General features: G+C 31.2%; 3 protein-coding genes across 13 annotated transcripts in view; 1 reads left to right on the top strand and 2 right to left on the bottom strand.

Moving 5' to 3' along the window:
- The window catches only part of LOC109546317 (flocculation protein FLO11-like), a 4,990-nt gene extending 1,682 nt beyond the window's left edge, over positions 1–3,308 (bottom strand). For 2 of the 6 annotated variants that reach the window (XR_007280811.1, XM_048663639.1), the window contains exons 1-3: positions 3,139–3,304; positions 681–779; positions 9–537 (exon numbers count right to left, since the gene is read on the bottom strand). Coding sequence is in view for 5 of the 6 variants with exons in the window: in XM_048663639.1 (XP_048519596.1) it covers positions 9–537; positions 681–779; positions 3,139–3,187 (677 nt within the window). In the remaining variant the exon portion in view is untranslated. Of the gene's footprint in view, positions 1–8; positions 538–680; positions 780–3,138 lie in introns of all 6 variants that reach the window. The other 4 variants (XM_048663641.1, XM_048663640.1, XM_048663643.1 and 1 more) reach the window with 3 other exon arrangements.
- LOC109536956 (trissin receptor) overlaps positions 1–17,718 on the top strand; it is a 93,871-nt gene extending 76,153 nt beyond the window's left edge. For 2 of the 4 annotated variants that reach the window (XM_048663644.1, XM_048663645.1), the window contains exons 3-9: positions 9,912–10,056; positions 10,843–11,002; positions 11,441–11,623; positions 15,029–15,163; positions 16,947–17,123; positions 17,200–17,384; positions 17,454–17,718. In XM_048663644.1, the coding sequence (XP_048519601.1) occupies positions 9,912–10,056; positions 10,843–11,002; positions 11,441–11,623; positions 15,029–15,163; positions 16,947–17,123; positions 17,200–17,384; positions 17,454–17,640 (1,172 nt within the window). In that variant the 3' untranslated portion in view covers positions 17,641–17,718. Of the gene's footprint in view, positions 1–9,469; positions 9,650–9,713; positions 9,807–9,911; positions 10,057–10,842; positions 11,003–11,440; positions 11,624–15,028; positions 15,164–16,946; positions 17,124–17,199; positions 17,385–17,453 lie in introns of those variants that run through there. The other 2 variants (XM_019903445.2, XM_019903444.2) reach the window with 2 other exon arrangements.
- Positions 17,719–17,858: 140 nt separating this feature from the next.
- The window catches only part of LOC109536927 (hornerin), a 36,723-nt gene continuing 35,779 nt past the window's right edge, over positions 17,859–18,802 (bottom strand). For all 3 annotated transcript variants that reach the window (XM_048663792.1, XM_019903406.2, XM_019903405.2), the window contains one exon: positions 17,859–18,427. In XM_048663792.1, the coding sequence (XP_048519749.1) occupies positions 18,298–18,427 (130 nt within the window). In that variant the 3' untranslated portion in view covers positions 17,859–18,297. The remainder of the gene's footprint in view (positions 18,428–18,802) is intronic.

The raw sequence follows: 18,802 nt of genomic DNA, 5'->3' as shown, positions 1-18,802 counted from the left end.
TTGATGGTTCTTCAGTGACAGTGGTTTCATCAGTGGTGGAGCCGATTGTTGTTGTTGATGGTTCTTCGGTTACCGTAGTTTCATCAGTAGTGGATCCACCTGGAATTGTTGATGGTTCTTCAGTGACAGTGGTTTCATCAGTGGTGGAGCCGATGGTTGTTGTTGATGGTTCTTCGGTTACTGTAGTTTCATCAGTAGTTGATTCATCTGGAGTTGTTGATGGTTCTTCAGTGACAATGGTTTCATCAGTGGTGGAGCCGATTGTTGTTGTTGATGGTTCTTCGGTTACCGTAGTTTCATCAGTAGTGGACCCGATTGTTGTTGTTGATGGTTCTTCGGTATCCGTGGATTCGTTAGTGATGAAATTATTTATTATTTCCGGCAAAATGGGGTGTTGCAGATGGATATTTCTCTTAGTTTTGGTTTTAGTAAGAAAGCTGCAGAAAATTATTTGTGAATATTTCTCTTTATAGTTATCACAAGCATTTTCATCGATTGAGGCATCTATGCACTTTTTTGCTGACTTCAATTCTTTTCCTAAAATTAAATTATATCTTTTTTGGACGTTTTAAAGTAATTTTATGTAAAGTACAAGGTCCGGCATACTAGAAATAATGCTTTTCTTTTTGAGTTTTAGAGGGAAAATTGATATCTTCACTCAGTAGACATTTTCTACTTACCATCGATATAAATAACTCGTAAACATTTTAAATCCGATGAGTTAATGATTGTATTATAGTCACATGGGCAATCAATCGATTGATAAATATCGGTTGAACCTGAGAACAAAGGAGAAAATCTAATTATTATATCCATGTATAATGTACCATTAAATTGCTAGTAAAATGCAATGGGCAATGAGGCACGGCTGATAGTTTTAAAGTGTGGCTTCTAAAATTGTTAGAATACATGCAGAAAGCAATTTTATTGAACTTGACTTGAAACACGTATTTCCAAAACACTGCTTAACTATTTTTGTTGATGATATAGATTAAAAGCCAGGGTGGAAGCATTTAGGAAATGTAAATGTATAAAGCAGTAAGTGAAGCAGCTGTGTTTAATACCTGTCACATATTTTTATTTCTTTAGCTGAAATCGTATAAAAGTGTTCCAGACGCACTGTTTTAAATGTAAGCTGTTTTTGGAAAGCAGCAGAAATGCAGGATTTAAAAACATATTTTGTCGACATAATTCAAGGTTTAATAATAAGTATTTTTTTGAATAGTAGTTTGAGCAGTAGTCGGTAACAATACGACATTTTTGTAATTAATTTGTAATCATCGTATCCACGATTTGTTCCGTAAACCTCATATAAGCTTTAATATCAACTTATCACTTATCTATTTAAAATATTCTGAAATGTGCATCTCATGACTTATATGATATTGTAGATTAATTAGATTAATGTTAAAGATAAGAAGCACACCTTAATTGTGGTTGGGTATTCTCCTTTTAGATATGATAGTTACAATTCTTATTTGAAAAAGGATATAATGTAAAATTGGAAACACATTGTGCATACAAAATTGTTGCATATTTAACATCCACCGGTTTAACTATATGCGAGAGTTTAAATTTACATATACAAGAATGGAGGAAAATTTCAGAAAAATTTGATTCTGTCTTAAACATAATATATTTAAAATACAAAAACTTTTTTGGTTCAAAAATTCCCTATTGTTCGAAGTAATTGGAGAGTAATCGGAACAAATTAATAATTCTTTAATGTTTCAATATATAAACTAATTGATTTATGATTTTCGATTATATCGAATGAAATAATTATATAAGCCTCTTCTTTGCTACATTAAATTATGGCTCTTACAAGAACAATTTTATCAATTATCAAAATATGAAGTAAATATAGTAAGCGTGGAACATTGATTTCTATTTTACATTAAGTTAAGTAAAAAAATTGTAAACCCATTAATTAATTTTGTATGCAAAACACCTTTTATTCTTTGGTTCTTTGCAGACTTTTTCAATTATGATTGTGTATTCGACTAAATATTCAAATTCTATGTTTACAGATTGTTTTTCACAAGTTAGAAAGCAAGTATGCCCTAGGGAAAAACACTTTTTTGTAAAGCTCTGCCCATGCTAAATATAACGTTTGCAATCATATTTAGTAGTAAACGAAATATGGTATTTATATTTTCGAGCTGTATGTTCTCATACTAGACTAATTATCCTTATCAAATTTTGCCTTCGAAGCTTAAGAAATAAAACTAAATTACATTCAGAGTATAATCTCATTGACACACTTGAATTTGCTGGAATTAATAATTTGGATGAAATGTTGTTGAGGAATGTTAACGTTGTTGCGGGTAATTACCTACATAACGTATTTAGGATCTGAGCGACATATTTAGTAGATCACAATTATCGCATTGTTTTAAATGTCCGCTTAAAAATAACCAAAATTTAAGGCCCGAACCTCCTTGGAAGGAATAGGTCTAATAACGTTTTGCTTACATAAAAAAACATATTCATATTTTCTTTCTGGTAACATCACACAGAAGACGAGACTTTTTAGGCCAAAAGTTTACGTATTTTTTATTTATTTCTGCAGTTTTAATACTTTTGTGTCACTAAAATTGTTACTTATATGCACCCAAATGAGTTCAAGCAATTCTTGTCTTTCAGTATTTTTTTTCTACAAGTCGATTAGATTAAAAGATGTTAATCATGCTTGTCGCAAATAATACTTCAGAACGAGATTGGCGCAGTTTAAATATTACAATTCCATGAAGCAACTACATCTAAGGACATATTGCAATTATATTCGGGTCGCAGATCTAAAATTAAATGCGTTTCATTGTTTAGTATAAAATCTTATTTATAAAGATTACAAAGTATACTTTTTAAGCAATTGATCGAAGAAGCGTTAGCAAGGTAAAACATGTGAAGAAAAGAGCATTATTTCTGCAAAGTGGTCATATCATGTTTCGGTAAAATTGGTAAACTGAAAAACCTCACCCAAAACTGAATCAATCCGGTAGATTTACTCCCAGAAATTATTTGGATTTTGAAACACCAATTCTTTCTTTGGCAATAGTGCGTACAGGTGTTATCTAACTTTGTGTAATGACGCAAAAATTCTTAATAATACAATAATAATATAAACATTAATTCTACCTGTCCAAGTAGAACAAAACATGATAAATAGTAATCCAAATAGCTTCATTTCTCATATTCAACTGAACTGTGTAAGTACTTATTAAGGTAACCGACTTTGCCAATTTACCAGTATACACTCGAATGTTTTATCGCGAGTGTTGAGCTAACTAAGGCTCATTTACAAAGAAATTACTAAAATTTTACAAGCAATTGCATTTTGAGATATTAAGTTATCTTGAGCGATAACGAATTATTCAATTGAACAAAAATGTGTTAACATTGTTAAATTGTTTGATAGTGGTTCAATACAGTATGGATAATAAGAACACTCGAATTTTGTGTAACGATTTATTTCGCAAATGCCCAATTTTTGGCTACAATTCTTAGTAATCATTAATCAAAATATACGACTGAAGTAAAATAGCTTGATAACACTACCAAATATTTGGACAGGTAACAATTAAAAGAGAGTGAAAAATTCACCAGTAATAAATTTTATTATGTTTTCTCTGCTATATGCGTATCTGACGCACCAATTAGGATAACTATTTTTAAGATTTATAGATTTATATATTCACTTTTCGTGAAAACTGCTATTTTACTACTGGTCCAAAGAAGCTGTTTTATATTTTTAGGTTTTTTAAACACATTTGTGGTATAGAAGGTATTTCTTGCAAAATTAGCATTCATACAGGGGGATTCCTAGCTATAGGTTCAAACAAATGGCGATTTTCCAGTACAGCAATACGAGACATTTGATTTTAAGAACCAATGTCCGAAAATGCCCCGTTAATGAGGAATACGGTCTTATACCGCTTAGATCGTTATGTGCAAAATATGTTATCTAGTATTTTAATTTAGTTGTACATAAAAACACTTATAGAATTGCTATTGTTCAAAGTGTGGTCCTTGGACGTGATTGCACCTGTTCCAAACATGGTTCATAGTTTCTGCGGACTCAACTGATAATTTGATAGTTGTTCTGATTAATCTGAAACATCACACAGATTCTATGTTTCGACTAGCGCTGCATAAACAATAAGCTTTACGTGTCCTCACAAAGGAAAACTAAATGTCTTAGACCTTAAAGGTGTCCTAGGGGATCACGACACCTTTTCTGCTCGCATCCAATGTTGTCCAAACATTGGATCCAAACAGAAGAATTTTTAAGACGTTTTGGCAGGATGTATTGTAGAAAACATCCGCAGATTAACGATGATGTTATGGCCCAACCAATTGGTCCTCAACAGTGCCAGTCCACATATTACGAGCAAGTATTGACTGCAAATTTTCTTCCGCCCAAACAAGTTTTTTTCTGCTGTTTAATATGAAATGTCGTGTGAAATTGGCTTCATCGGTCGATCAAAAACAACGTTTTGCTCCACTATCGGTTGACACAGGAAGAAGCCATTCGAAGAAGTGTTCGCCAAGGTCCTTCTGGAGCTCGGTGAATAAACTCTACCTCAAAATGACCCATTCTTACTGTTCTTCTTGTACCAATATTCCACCTATAAGTATTCGATTAATTGCAATGAACTTTTTGTATCCAGGCAATTGCCTGGAAATAAACATGTATCAAAAAAATTTGACTAGTGCAGGGCTTCAATTAAGATAAAATTAAATTGAAATAAAACTCACTAAACCTCGAAAAAACACATGTAGCGTGATACGCAGACATTTTCACACATGGTTTCTTTTTATTGATTTTCTGGGGTGAAAATATGATGATTTAACACAACTTACCTTAGTCCGAAAGTTGACGGTTGCCGACATACAGGGCGTCAAAGTTACATTTTAATTTCAGTTTTTCGTTATTCTACTTTGAACGGAGCTGCATATTTTAACGAAATTTGGTATACAGGGGTTTTTGAGCATAAGAAATCCAAATGTCCCATCAGATTTTGATCAAGTTGTAGAAAAAGCCACTTGCGGCGATATCCAAAAAACGGTTTTAACTTTTTTGTCACCCGGTATTCTGACCTCTGGTAAAAGACCAAGGTAAAACTGGAACGTTGTAACCCGTTACAGAAAAATGACCTGTCACACCTATTTTCAAGCATGGAAATAACATTTTTCCGCAATTTGGAAAATTAAGGCATAATCTATTTACTTAACACGTTTTCATGTTAATTTCTCGTTCCCTGTTTCTCTTTGCTTAACCCTTTTCTCGCAAGGGTCAATATTTCTAGTATTTATATAATTTGCAAAATATTTCAATCAAGATAATTGATTTTTCTAATATTATGTGAAATTAAGCTTAACTGTGATTCATTATCCATCAATCATTCGCTCATCGAGAGCGACATACTTAAAATGTTGTTCAAATCCGAGCAATAAAAATATAATTTATGGCGATCTGAAATTTATTGATAATTGGAAACATGATGAAGAAATAAATGACGCAAAATAAGACGTAGAATTATGCGATATGCATCCCACAACAATGAGATCGGTGAACTTTGGGTTATTACTGTTCTTTTCTTTTAAAAAGTGTCTGTTGCTGCAAAACGTAAACTGGTTAGTATGCATTTTTGAAGAGTTTGTCAATTTAAATGCAAATCTTCTGGGCCCGAGAGCGCACTTCAAAATTTAAATAAACGAGAAGATAAGTCGTACTTATCAACCTCACACTGATTTCGTTTGTCGTAACAAAGACTAGAATATTTCAACCTTGGCAAAGTCAGCAAGTTTTCACAAAAAGCCCATTTTTTTTAAACGGGTCTGCTCCTTTCCTCATAGGATTTTAAGTGCACCTACTTTTTCCACAGCATTTAAAATGATTTAATATGCAATTAATAATAAAATGCAATTACGATGATTTTTTCCAGCGTCCTGTTTAAAGTAATGTGTTAATTAAGGGCCTCAAAAGTGGATCTTTGACGGGTCCTCGAATGAAATGGTAATTTTTAAAGTGAACGTTAAAATTTAAGGTTTGCTTAGGATAATTTTCCGAAATATTATTCTTGTGTTTCGAACCACTTCAAGAATTCGAAGAACAACTTTAACAAAAGTTAATTCAAATATTACAGCGAATTTAATAAATGCTATTGAAACAGGGGTTTCATTTGAATTGAATTGAAAATGCTTTAAAGTCTCAAAAAAAAGTGAAAAATAGAAGATAAGGAAATAAAAGTGGGAAAGAAAAGTCATAGTTTATATAAAAATAATAATTAGACAAAACATGAATTCTTAGAAGCCACCCAAAATGGTGTTGAAAAACGTAGAAACACTAACGGAGATCACACTCAAATTGGACTGAAATTCCAAATGTTCCAACAAAATAGCAAATGATCACAAAAATAAACTAAAACTCAAAAAAGTTTCAAACATGTGCGAAATACTTGCACGAAATTGCAAAACCCTTCTGTAAACAACTGATATGTAGACTACAGGAACACAAAACTAAAGCCAAACGAAAAACTAACCAATATAAACCCAAAACGAGACAGATTACAAGACAAAATATACATACATAACATTATAACTGCTAAATATGTTTTTAATTTTATTGCAGAGAAAAACTCTATCCAAGGCAAAGGTAAAAAGTAAATAATAGTATCAAAAACAATATCAAAAGCACTTTCCAATCGAATATACATTATAATTTTAAATGCTTTTTTTATTCTTTAACGTGTTTGCTTTGATAAGACATTGTTTCAAAAGCTTTATTTTAGTTTTCAACACAAATATTTTCTAAAATTTTTCGGAAGTCGCATGGCTACTAATATTAAGTTCGGGGCTTTTCCAGTTATATTAATAAATAGTAGAAAAATGATTGTATAAAATAGTAACATTTCAATGTGCTAAGTACTGTAGTGTTTTTTAATAAGAAGTTTGAAAATAAATTGCATTTTTAATACAGCGGTTTAACATCCGAAGACGTCAAAATAAGACAGTTAATGGAGGTTTAAAATTTTCCAACAAAGATAGCAAATGATCACAAAAGTAAATCCAGTAACGACTTTAAAAACTTGGGGATAACAGTCGAACAAAAAATTAAAATTTACAAATCATGTGCGAAATACTGAATAAACTGAACATTACAAATAATTTACATTAAAAGACAAATGTTTCGGCTCCAAAAATGCAACAAACATTTAAAAAAACATTTATTTTATAATTTTTAAAAAATTTAAAAATACATACAGAAAACCAAACAGATTACACTACGCAGGAAATAATAAAACATCTGGAGAATCCACTATAGAATCAATCCAACGAACTTCTGTAGGAGCGCAAAGAAATGACAAGAACAGCTAAAATTCTGCAATAAATCCAGGAAAGCTCCAGGCTCAATTTACCCAATTGAACTCGCTTGGCCTAACAAGACAAACTATAGAATCCCGATTCCGATCCCTTCCTTGGCCCTTATAGAATACTGGAGGATACAGAAAAGAAAATGTAAAGAAAATTAATTCGGTTTTATTTTCTTCAGTCTAAATGTAACAGTAAATTTCGGTAATAACATGAGCTGAAAGACTAAAAGAAGAAGACGTTTTCCCATAAAAAAATCTATACTTTATTGATATATTATAAAAAGGATATTTAAAAAAACTTTGTTGAAACAACATGTATATATCACCTTTCTGTATGGTGTATACAGGGTGGCCATTTCCTGAACCTTTGTATGGGTAACTTCTACATTTTTAAAGATAGAGAATCCGTGAAATGGGCAAAATTGGGCAGAATTCGATTGCCTATTCATTACCGTTTTCAAGATTTAGGTACTCGACTTGGTTTCTAAAATATCCTGAAAAGGCAAGAAATCAACACTTTTTAATTATCATATAATTCGTAAACTGCTTAAATTAGAAAACATGTTAATTGTCTTTGGTAGAACTTTTTGTATTGGATTCAATAAACTAGCACTCGTTGTCATAGTCAACTTGATTTACGAGATAAAAGATAAACTTATGCTTTTTTAAATCGTAATCATAGTTGGCTATGGGCCTTTTAAAATCCTTATTTTTTTCTGAATTTAATGATATAACTGTTTGAATGTTTTTTCTCCTTTTGTTACCGTAAAACTTTAAAAGAAGATAAAAAATGTGTAGTGAGCTATGGAAACAAGATGTATATTATCACACAAAGCACAAAACAAAAATGAAATAATTAACGGACACAATACTGTTTACTGGGCTAATGAAAATCATCATCTAATTGAAAATAGGCGAGATCAAGGTGCTTTTTTTCTGAATGTCTGGTGAGGCATTTTTAGTGATAAATTTATTGATCCATTCTTTTATAATCACAATTTAAATATGGAAAGATATTTACACTTTTTACCAAATGAACTTGAAGACATGTTGAATAGTTTTCCGTTAGCATTGTATCGAAAATTGGCATATTTYCAACATGATAGTGCACCTTCACACAACTCACGAGTTGAATGTGAAGATGCCAAAAWATGCCTGGACGTAAACGGAAGTCAATTTGAACATTTAATTTAAACGATTTATTATTGTTTTGTGCTTTGTGTGATAATATAGTTCTTGTTTCCATAGCCTACTACACATTTTTCATCTTCTTTTGAAGTTTTACGGCAACAAAATGAGGAAAACATACAAACAATTATATCGTTAAATTCAGAACAAAATAAGGATTTTAAAAGGCCCACAGCCAACTATGACTACCATTTAAAAAACCATAAGTTTATTTTTTATCTCGTAAATCAAGTTGACTATGATATCGAGTGCTAGTTAATTGGATTCGCAAAAAGTTGTACTAAGGGCAGTTTTAACTTTGTTTCTAAGTTACGCAGTTTACGTAATAAGTGATAACTAAAAAAGTGTCGATTTCTTGTCTTTTCAGGATATTTCAGGAACCAAGTCGGGTACTTAAATTTTGAAAACGGTAATAAATAGGCAATCGAATTCTGCCCAATTTTGGCCATTTATCGGATTCTCTATCTTTAAAAATGTGTTCTGTATAAACTATATAAAACTATATTTTATATAGTTTTTATACCGCTATATGGACGCAGATTGAAATGAAAGTCGGGTACTCTTAAATCAAATGAGATAAAGTCGATTAAAATACCACTTAAAACGGAATATTGTACTTACTGTACTTTACTCTTACATTGATTAACATTACACTTACATCTTCCTAGTAAGTTTCTCTTTAGCCAATTTAACGGCAAGAACCTTTGTAAAGTTTTTCCTTCCTGGCTGAATGTGAGTGAGGAATTTGGAGCTGCTCAAGAATGCCCGACTGTATTAAAATTGTTTAAAATATAAAGGTTTTGCATGTTTGAGCCAGTCTGTGGTGGTGGTCCTGGTGAAAAACTGTGTTCTATAAAAAGTGGTCTATAAACGAAATATTTCACTTTGTAGTTAATCCCATCATACATACGACTTAATGAAAAGCGGCGTTTATTTAAGAAAACCAAAGGAATCATAATTTCATCGAGAATGGAGATGCAAATGCGTCGACTGTATGCACGCTAATTGCACTAAAAAGAAATCTGGATTATGCTTTTGAGGCTAAACGTACACGGGGGCAAACAGAACGAATTTCAATGCGATAAGTTGGTCTCAAGTGCATCTTATCTAGTAGTGGTATTTTGTGTTTGAGAGAAAAATTAATCTTTAAAACTAAATATTTAGCTTAAACTTTCTTAATCTGGACTGTATTCGTTTAAGAGATATAAATTTTAAATGAGTAATAGTTACAGCTAGAATATAGTAATAATTTGTTACATTTGATTATATACTAGAAAAAATTCAAATTTTCCTTTTTTAGACTTAAATGTTATTATATTGGTCTGTAATCTAATTATTTTTTTCCAGGAAATCTATTGGTTATCCTGGTGGTAATGCTAAGCCGACGACTAAGATCAATCACCAATTTCTTCCTAGCTAATTTAGCAGGCGCAGATTTATGCGTGGCACTATTCTGTATCTACCAAAACCTTCTAATCTACATGATAGATAGGTAAGTAAGTAGCCAGTATGTTTCAATTTAACGAGTATTTCATTAATGGATAATTGTATTGAATGATACGCAATTTAGTAAGGAAAATGTTTTTATCACAAATTATACGATATTAATTGCAAATATAAATTGAAATTTAATAAGATAGTTGAAGAATAATCGCGAAATAATGAGACACCCTTTGTCATTTTACATAGAAGATATTCTTTAACTGTCATGTCGTTTCATGAGTGCAGGCACTGGGTGACAATTTAAGCGTTTAAAAGCCCTAAAGTAAAATACAGAATATTAATATTTATCAGCTGTGAAAGTGTAAATTTTCAGCATCCATAACTTTCAAACGGCATGACTCTGCATTGCAGGTAATTTTGAGGAAACTGAATTAATAATAAATGTATGTGTTTGGATTGTTACACTACCAAGCAGGTGATTTATACATTGGGTTTATAAACTCTAAAATAGTTATTTTTTTATTTAACGCAATGAACCTGATTTATTAATTTGAACTGTTATTTATATTTAACATTTATATTAAGCTATACTCCGATATGTAAAGTTTAAAGCAGTTCAGTATAGAAAAATATACATATACAGAGTGATTCAGAACCATGGATTGAAACTTTCTAAAATCTAATACGTTTTATGATTTGGTTTGTATCCAGTTTCATTTTTGTTTTAAAACTATTATATTGATATGTTATTTTTCCCATTTGATACATATTGCATTGTTTATTATAATACAATAAATTCATGCAATTAATTAAACTTTTATATTATTTTTTCCAGTTGGATCCTGGGAAACTTTTTATGTAAAATGTACATGTTTATTCAATCACTAAGTAATACAGCAAGCATTTTCATTTTGGTAGTGATTTGCACGGAGAGGTACTTTGCTATTTTATATCCCATTAAGTGCAAACAGATATTGACAGCGAATAGATTGAAGGTAAGCCACCGAGATTAGTTTGCTATCTTTTCCTAGAATATACGGGTAAAACTCTCAAATTAAAGGTTTCTAGAAAATAAATCAATAACCGATCAATAATAACAGCATCATTAGGTTTTAGGCGCCGATAAGATACAGTTTTCAAGCTTTTGGAGCGCTGTTTTATAATATCTTAATTAAAATGAAATACACTTATATAAATTAAATAAATATGAATCTGAACGATATTTGAAGTCATATTTTTCTGGGAATCAAACGTACATTTTGTAAATGATGCGTAACTCATGCATAGTGTAAAAATATTGCATGCAAACCTAACGAGAACAGGTTTGAATTATCTAAAGCTTAAAAAACATGTGAAAGGTCCTATTACAAGCGAAAAAATAGTATAATTATTTCACGATTAATGCTAAGTTTTTGTGGCGTTTTATTTTTCAGATTATAATATGTATCGTATGGACCTTGTGCGTACTATACAGCATTCCAAAATTAATTTTTGCCAGCGCTATACTGAATGGCAATGAAACAGTTTGCATTTTAAATCGGCAACTTTACAACTCAAAATGGTTCGATATGATTCATTTTGGCCTCTTCTATGTCGTTCCTTTGGGCGTAATGTCGGTAAGTAGATTTTTTCGGCTTCTCGCTATATCTGTTTCTAAGCTTTTTTGTTTTAAGAACTTTAATTTGATTTCTCGTTTCTCGAGTTTCTATTCCAATTACCATATATACTGAAATATTAGCTGCAGTTTCTGAAGACGTTTTTTTTTGTTGCTATTATAGTTAGGAAGGCTTTAGCTTTTGCAAACTTGACAATGAGGAGCAAAAATTATATATAGTTTTCTTTATATACAGGAGCTTTGTCGGATTTTCCAGGCTTAGAAAGCACCTAAATCGACATAATCTTACTCAGTATTAATCCTAATCACCTTAAATATTAAAGTCAACTCAAATATTTGTTCAGGCAAGATTATTGACTAACCTATAAAAAGGCAGGAGAATATTTTTGGCTCAAGCAAATATTGAACAAAGTGTACATTTGACTGAAATAGAAAAAAAATCAAAGCAAAATATTTAGGAATTTTTGTTGAAAAACATATTGCTATAGTAATTATTCGTGTAAGTTGAAACCATTCATCCCAATACCTACAGGAAATTATTTAGACAAAGATCGAGCTAGTGTTCAGTTTTGAGAATATGAAGAGAAGTGTTTCCAAATAATTAGTTTTTTAACAAAAAAGTTTAACTGTTCACCTTGATTCTCTCTTTTTAACATTGTTCAGCTCTACATTTAAACTTAAGAAGTTTGTTAATTTAAACTTAATAAGATCAGTAAATTTTGAAATTTAAATTTTACTTGAAACTTTCCAAATTGCCGCTAAGTCTGCAGTTGATTCAAACGCTGGCGTCTGAAAGCCAAACATCCATTTATCCATTTATACATTTAACTTCAATAATTGCCCCAATTTCGATCTTTTAAAAAATTAGGCAAAAATTAATGTCTATTTTCTGTTCTTGGAAAATCGTTACCAACCAGATGAAAATCAAGAATCAACTAACATGTTTTTAGCGGTTTGTCTATTATTTTTTAATAATTAACATTGAAACTTTTTTTGAAAATGAAAGGGTCTTCAGTGCTCTTAGCTGGAAGCACTAGATGATTCTTACATATTTGCAAATGGTTTTTATATTGAGAAATAATACATATCGAGAATTTCTATCTATAATTATTTCCGGTCTCCAACTCCAATAGGCATTCTCGTTTACATATTATCCCGCTTTTATTTTCTTCGATTGAAAGGCCTTGCTGGCCCACGTTCTTATTCAGTCAATGCTCTTGTTACAAAATATACTCATAATATGTTAGACAGTGCATTTACAAAGTTAATCAATTTTTTTAACCAATACTCCATACTTTTAATCTTTTAATGCTGAATACCAAAATTATTAATTGAGACATAGTTACATGTAAAATAATTTTAATTAATTTAAATATTTTAGTTTATAGGATTTATTTATTATAGATTCCTTCAACTCTCCGAGTGCTGCATTATAAAAAAAAAACATGTGAAAGTGGTTTCAACTACCCATTAAAGGCTATATTTTTTTGTCAAGATGTAGGAAAGTGTAATAAAATTTTGAGGTGCTTAGGAAATTTTGAGAAATATTATCCACCTTCCAGTTTTCGCATTTGTTCCAGCTAAAGTTTCCAGCTTATAGAAAAACTGCTTCTTAAAATAACTGGAACTGCAGTATTTTCTATTTTTAATAAAATATCATAAACTTATAAATCAACGCTATTAAAACACCAAAAATATTGCTTGCAATCGCATAAGGATGTCCTACACTATACACGGTAGTCTCTTCTCTTCTAAACTGCGTAACTTTCACTTGCGGCAAGGATTGTCGAGGAATTCTATACTCTGTTTTTACTAATATTATTCGGGTTGATCGTTTCTCTTAACTTTATTTTTCAGTGCAAAGTTTTTATTATTTTCGCCATTCATATCACATTATTGCTGTTGAGGACGAACATGTGTTTATTAACAGACTAGCGAGATATTATCTTTCATGTAAGTGCAATATTTCGAATTATTTTATCAAACTATTTCGCCTGCTCGTTTTGCAAACTAGGTACACCAAGATCGCAAACGATTGAACTACGACACATGTGACTCTAGGTCCTTTTAGTTAGCATTTTTCAGTCCTGTGCAATATTTATGGGTGATAAGCAAAATGGGCATTTTGTTCTCTTAAATTGCTTGCAAATAATACATTCGTTTTAGTGCTTCCTATTATAGTTCTCGTAGTATTCGACGATGGCTCTAGCAAACTTTCCCGGCAAACCTTTCTTTTCATGACTCTCGACTAAAGAAAGGCAATTTGAATAAATAGGGCATTTCAGCGTCTTTTCCCCAGTCTGTTAAAGCAACTTTTGCTTGCAAGCTCACCAGATTGCAAAAACGAAATAACATTTAACCGAAAATATGAATCCCATGAAATATTTCTAGTAAAATGAGATTTCGGATGTAATCGGTTGCTTAAATGGTTTCCAGCAGACTTAACACTGCTGGCTTTTATTGCAACACGTTCTACTGGCGCTAAATTTTTCTGGCATTTTCAATAAAGCGTTGATTCATCTGTACAATGTTGACTTTATTAGGGAATAAGGAGTAAAATTAAAAATTAACTATTGCACTGTTAATGTTTAAGAGTCGCAATAGTTATACAACTTCCGTCCGGAACTGTTCCGAAATTAGCGCTTCTGCAAATAAAATCCTTTAGGTGTTAAACTTATAGTTTGGATCTTCAGGAAGCTGAATTTACATTTATATATTCCATATATTATTTCTATATATAGAGAAAACTTTGCAAATACATTGCAAAACTGTACCTATATATTCAAGTTTCTAGAACTTCTAAATAGAGCCGAAGCAGTGAGTGGATTAATATAACTATAACATTTCACTCTCACCGAAATTATAATGTTACTTATCTTTGAAGTTTGAAAAGAGATATTTTAACGAACATAAAAATTGTTTAGAACTAATTAACAATAACAAACTATTCAAAGAAAGGTGTCCCACTGTGCCACAGACTTTCTATTACGTTTCTATAAAGTACTAACTTCATATTTATAATAAAACTGTAATCTATAAATTCATAACAAAAATCGTGATTGAGTTTTTTGCTCATTCATCATACATTTTAAAGGAAAACTTAAGAACTTTTTTTATAATATTCCAATGAAAAAACTGCGTTCTAAATCAATCACAATTTGATTAACCGATTAATTGCAAAAGTGTGTTCCATTTATTCAGTTTTGGATCATTTACGGTTGGATCAGTTAGAGATTATGAAAGAAAGCAGCGATAATGTGAATATGTTCTGTTATCAGTTAGCAAATAATACATCGGTTAGCGACACTTGAATCATTTCAACATCATTAATTTAATTTTATATGCTATGCAATTTTTAATTTATTAATTGTAAATCCCCGATATAATTATATTGTTTACTTTTAAGTTGTTGTACAGCCGCATTGCTGTCTGTCTTTGGCATAGCAGTCAGCAACTGAAAAAGCAGCTGGACGCATCTTCAAATAGTAGTCAGTATAAAACGCTCTGTAGACAACAATCGTCGCGCAAAAGGAATGACAAGGTAAGCATTAAGGATTTTTTCATTGGTTATTATTTCATTATTTAAAACTAGTGTAATAATAAAATTCAATCATGACATAAAGTGAAGATTATATAAAGTCCAGCAAAAAATAACTACACTATGGAACGAGAAATATGAAGAGAAGTAGGAACAGGAATCATTTTAAGTTTTTAATTCTCTCAGCAAGATCATTGTGTGACGAACTTCTGTTAAGTTCGTTCTATTTTTTCAATTAATGTTTCCATTGACGTTAGTAGTTTCTTTTGTTCTTTGCCTTGAAAACAGTAAATTAATGGTTGTATGATTCTGATATAAAAACATCCACAATTCAGATAATTAGTAGGAAAATGTGGATGGATATTTTCTAAATACAAGTCAAGAAGAGTAAACGCAACAACAAAAAATAGTTTCTTTGGAACAAATTATAGAAGCTACTGATAAAAAAACGTAAGTTTCAAAACTTATCAAACTTATAGAAGTAATATTATTACTGAATCAAGTTATGTAATAATGAATAGAAACCAAAGTCGCATTTTCAATAGACTCATAAAAGAACTATTTTCAATCATTGTTGATCATATTTGAATATTATAAACAAACAAATATCATATTCTTACTTATTCAAATTATTGAACACTGGTCCGATATCACTAATGATTCTAATTTTTATTCTTCCGAAAGTAGAAAGAAGAAAACAACAAATAATTGTCATATATGCGGAGATAACAAAAAAAAACCAGATTTGGAGAAATCGGATTATAACATTAGTAATTGAAAAATGAAAATTTAATCCGAGCCTGATCGGTACAAATTTTCTTGATATTTCGTCAAAAATCGAGAGAAAATTAATTGTCTGTCGGTGTTTTGACGCAACATTAAAGATATTTTGCCGCAGCTCAGGCTCGGATCTGGCGCGGCTCGTGAGGTCTGAACGCACCATTATAGTGCACTTATTGTTCATAAGTGAAAAGAAATTTTCAAGCGGTAAAAAGTTTTAGTTTACACATCGAAATTTCAGTGTTGTAGATAAAAAATATAGGTACATATTAAAATTTAAAATTCTTCAAATATCTTCCAGAAATATAAAAAAATATTTAGCAGTCAAATCGACAAATCGAGCAACCAAATAATTTTCTAAAACATTTTCTAAAAAATGAAACTTAAAAATAATGAACAAACCAAAGTAAAAATAGAAATACTACTGTTTATTAGGATTTTGCTTGCTTTGCAAAAATTCGATTCACTTTCGGCAGGCTAAGCACAACACCGTGCCTATGCTACAAAAGTCTTTCTCTAATCTGCAAAACTCCCTTTAATACCCTGAAGCTATTTACGCATTTCGCAAAGTTTGTATTAAAGGAAAGCATCAACGGCAAACATTTACAAGAGTTTCCTTATTGTCTCCGCTCTTGGCAACTAAAGTTTCTACATCCACTTTGAAGGAGTTATTTAGCACAATTCAATCTGAAACTGGTTCGTTTCTGGCTATTTTTGGCCGTTGTGGATAAGAATTTGTTCCTAACGTTTCACAAACACAAGTGACTCGCTTCGTCAGATGTGTTCCGTTCTACAGATTACACATATAAAGCTCTTGAGCGAAACACATCTGAGGCCGCAAGCCACTCCTATAAGCAAACGTCAGGATGAAATCATTTTCAAAAAATCACCCTAAGTACTTTAAAACTATTTCATTTCTTCAGCCTAGTCCACTTCGAAAATATTTCAAATCAGAAAACATGCTTACCTACTTCTATATAAAAATACCATTTTTTACGCATTTCAGTCGATCACTACCAATGGAGCAACTCCTTGTGGAACTCCACAATCTCCATATTCCAAGCCACAACTTCAAATTCGGACCTCTGGAAGCTCGACTCACGCTAGTAATGGAAACAGTCCCGCCTACAGTGAAAACGTGCTCAAAGCAAGGAAAGGAGTAATCAAAATGCTAATCATTATGGTAACTAATTGTTTTCTATGTCCAACTTTTAGAGCGATTTATTTTATATTTTGAAATAATTCGTTTTTTAATTTAGGTTGGGGCTTTTGCAATCTGCAATCTGCCGGTTCATGCTAGAAAAATGTGGCAGTATTGGTCACCTAACTACCAAGGAAACTCAAATTTCAGCGCCGTTCTAACACCTTTAACAGCCTTGTGTACTTACTTCAATTCTAGTGTTAATCCTTTACTCTACGCTTTTCTGTCCAAGAATTTTCGAAGGTAAGTTATAGAATTCTCGAAAGTCAAAGAATTTGCAATTAGAAAAGGGATATAATTTATTTATTTTAGGGGAATGCGTGAAATTTTGTTCTGTAAATGGTTGAGGAAGAAACGAAATTCATCCTTTCATCACAAAATGAGCACCAGAACACCCAGGGGCATTTTCCAGAGGCAAAGTAGCACAAGATCTACCTTAAAAGGAATTAACGTTACAACTGTAACTGTGATGCATGAATGTAGTTCAGATGAAGTATGACTTTGTTGTAAAGTTAGTTAAGAAACATTTGTATAATATTATATTGTAAATACAGTGATATTAAATTATTTCCAAGACAACGGCAGTCGCTTAAATTGATTTTTTTAAATTATTGTCTTTGTTTTGCACCAAGGTTTCCTTTTTTATATGCAATTGATGAACAACGCGCAAAGGTTTATAAGGCTCCTGGAATCAAAATACTCAATAGTAAAACACACTTTATGATATTTCGTTTATTTTAATACAGTAGGAATTGCACACGTTTCGATTCAAAATTCAAATGCGATTTTTAAATACAAGATAATATAATAAATAAATAATTTACTCAGTTCAGACATCATGGCACTTGCTATCAAGCAAAATGACAAAACGGCATAAATTAATAACTACGTTAAAACTACCCATTACCACTTCCCAATAGCGGTAGCGACGATAAAAATATGTGAACATTCATTTTTATTGTCGCAAGTAAATTATTCTTAAAGATTCGAAATCTCGATATCCTTAAAAATAATTCGGCTATCTTAGCTTTAACAATAAAGATACAATACATTTGAAGGACCAAGTTGTGGTAGCAAATATGGCATATTTTGATACAGATGTTTTTCCAATTGCAATTGTTCTGCAGTAGTATTTTACATATATTTAATTACTATATTATAATGGCAATGTTAAGTCTTTCCTTCTTCTGTAAGATACGTTGATCGACTCGATCGGTATCTGCCATTTGCTTCTTTGCATGTTGTAACCGGAGCAGTGAAGTAGTTTTGATGTTCTCTCGCATTGTCTGTAAAGTCAATTTTGAATATTTTCGAAATTTTTTAGTATAAATTTTAGGATTTTAGTTTTCCAGAGTCTTTCATGAGAATAATATTTCTTCTTCATTATATCTGATTACATACATAATATATCTGATTACTTAATGTTAGATGCTCAAATAGTATATTTTCTCTGGGGCTAATTTAGTTTTTTTTTGATAAAATGAAATTCGCGAAAGGGTGAAAATGCTTCGTTTCCAAATTAGCGGCGTTAACGATTTATAGAAAAATATGTTAAAACCGTTTTCATGAATGTTAACTATCTTTAAGCAACGATTCAATTTCTGGTTCTCCCATAACACTTTTTTTGGTAATCGAATCTACTGTGGAAATTATTTGCGTAA

The sequence above is a fragment of the Dendroctonus ponderosae genome, unplaced genomic scaffold, assembly GCF_020466585.1.
Source record: "Dendroctonus ponderosae isolate FM_Combo_2020 unplaced genomic scaffold, Dpon_F_20191213v2 Dpon_F_20191213_2, whole genome shotgun sequence".
In the NCBI taxonomy this organism is placed as follows: Eukaryota; Metazoa; Arthropoda; class Insecta; order Coleoptera; family Curculionidae; genus Dendroctonus; species Dendroctonus ponderosae.
Note: the sequence above shows the minus strand (reverse complement) of the source record. Positions and strands in the feature narration are given on the sequence as shown.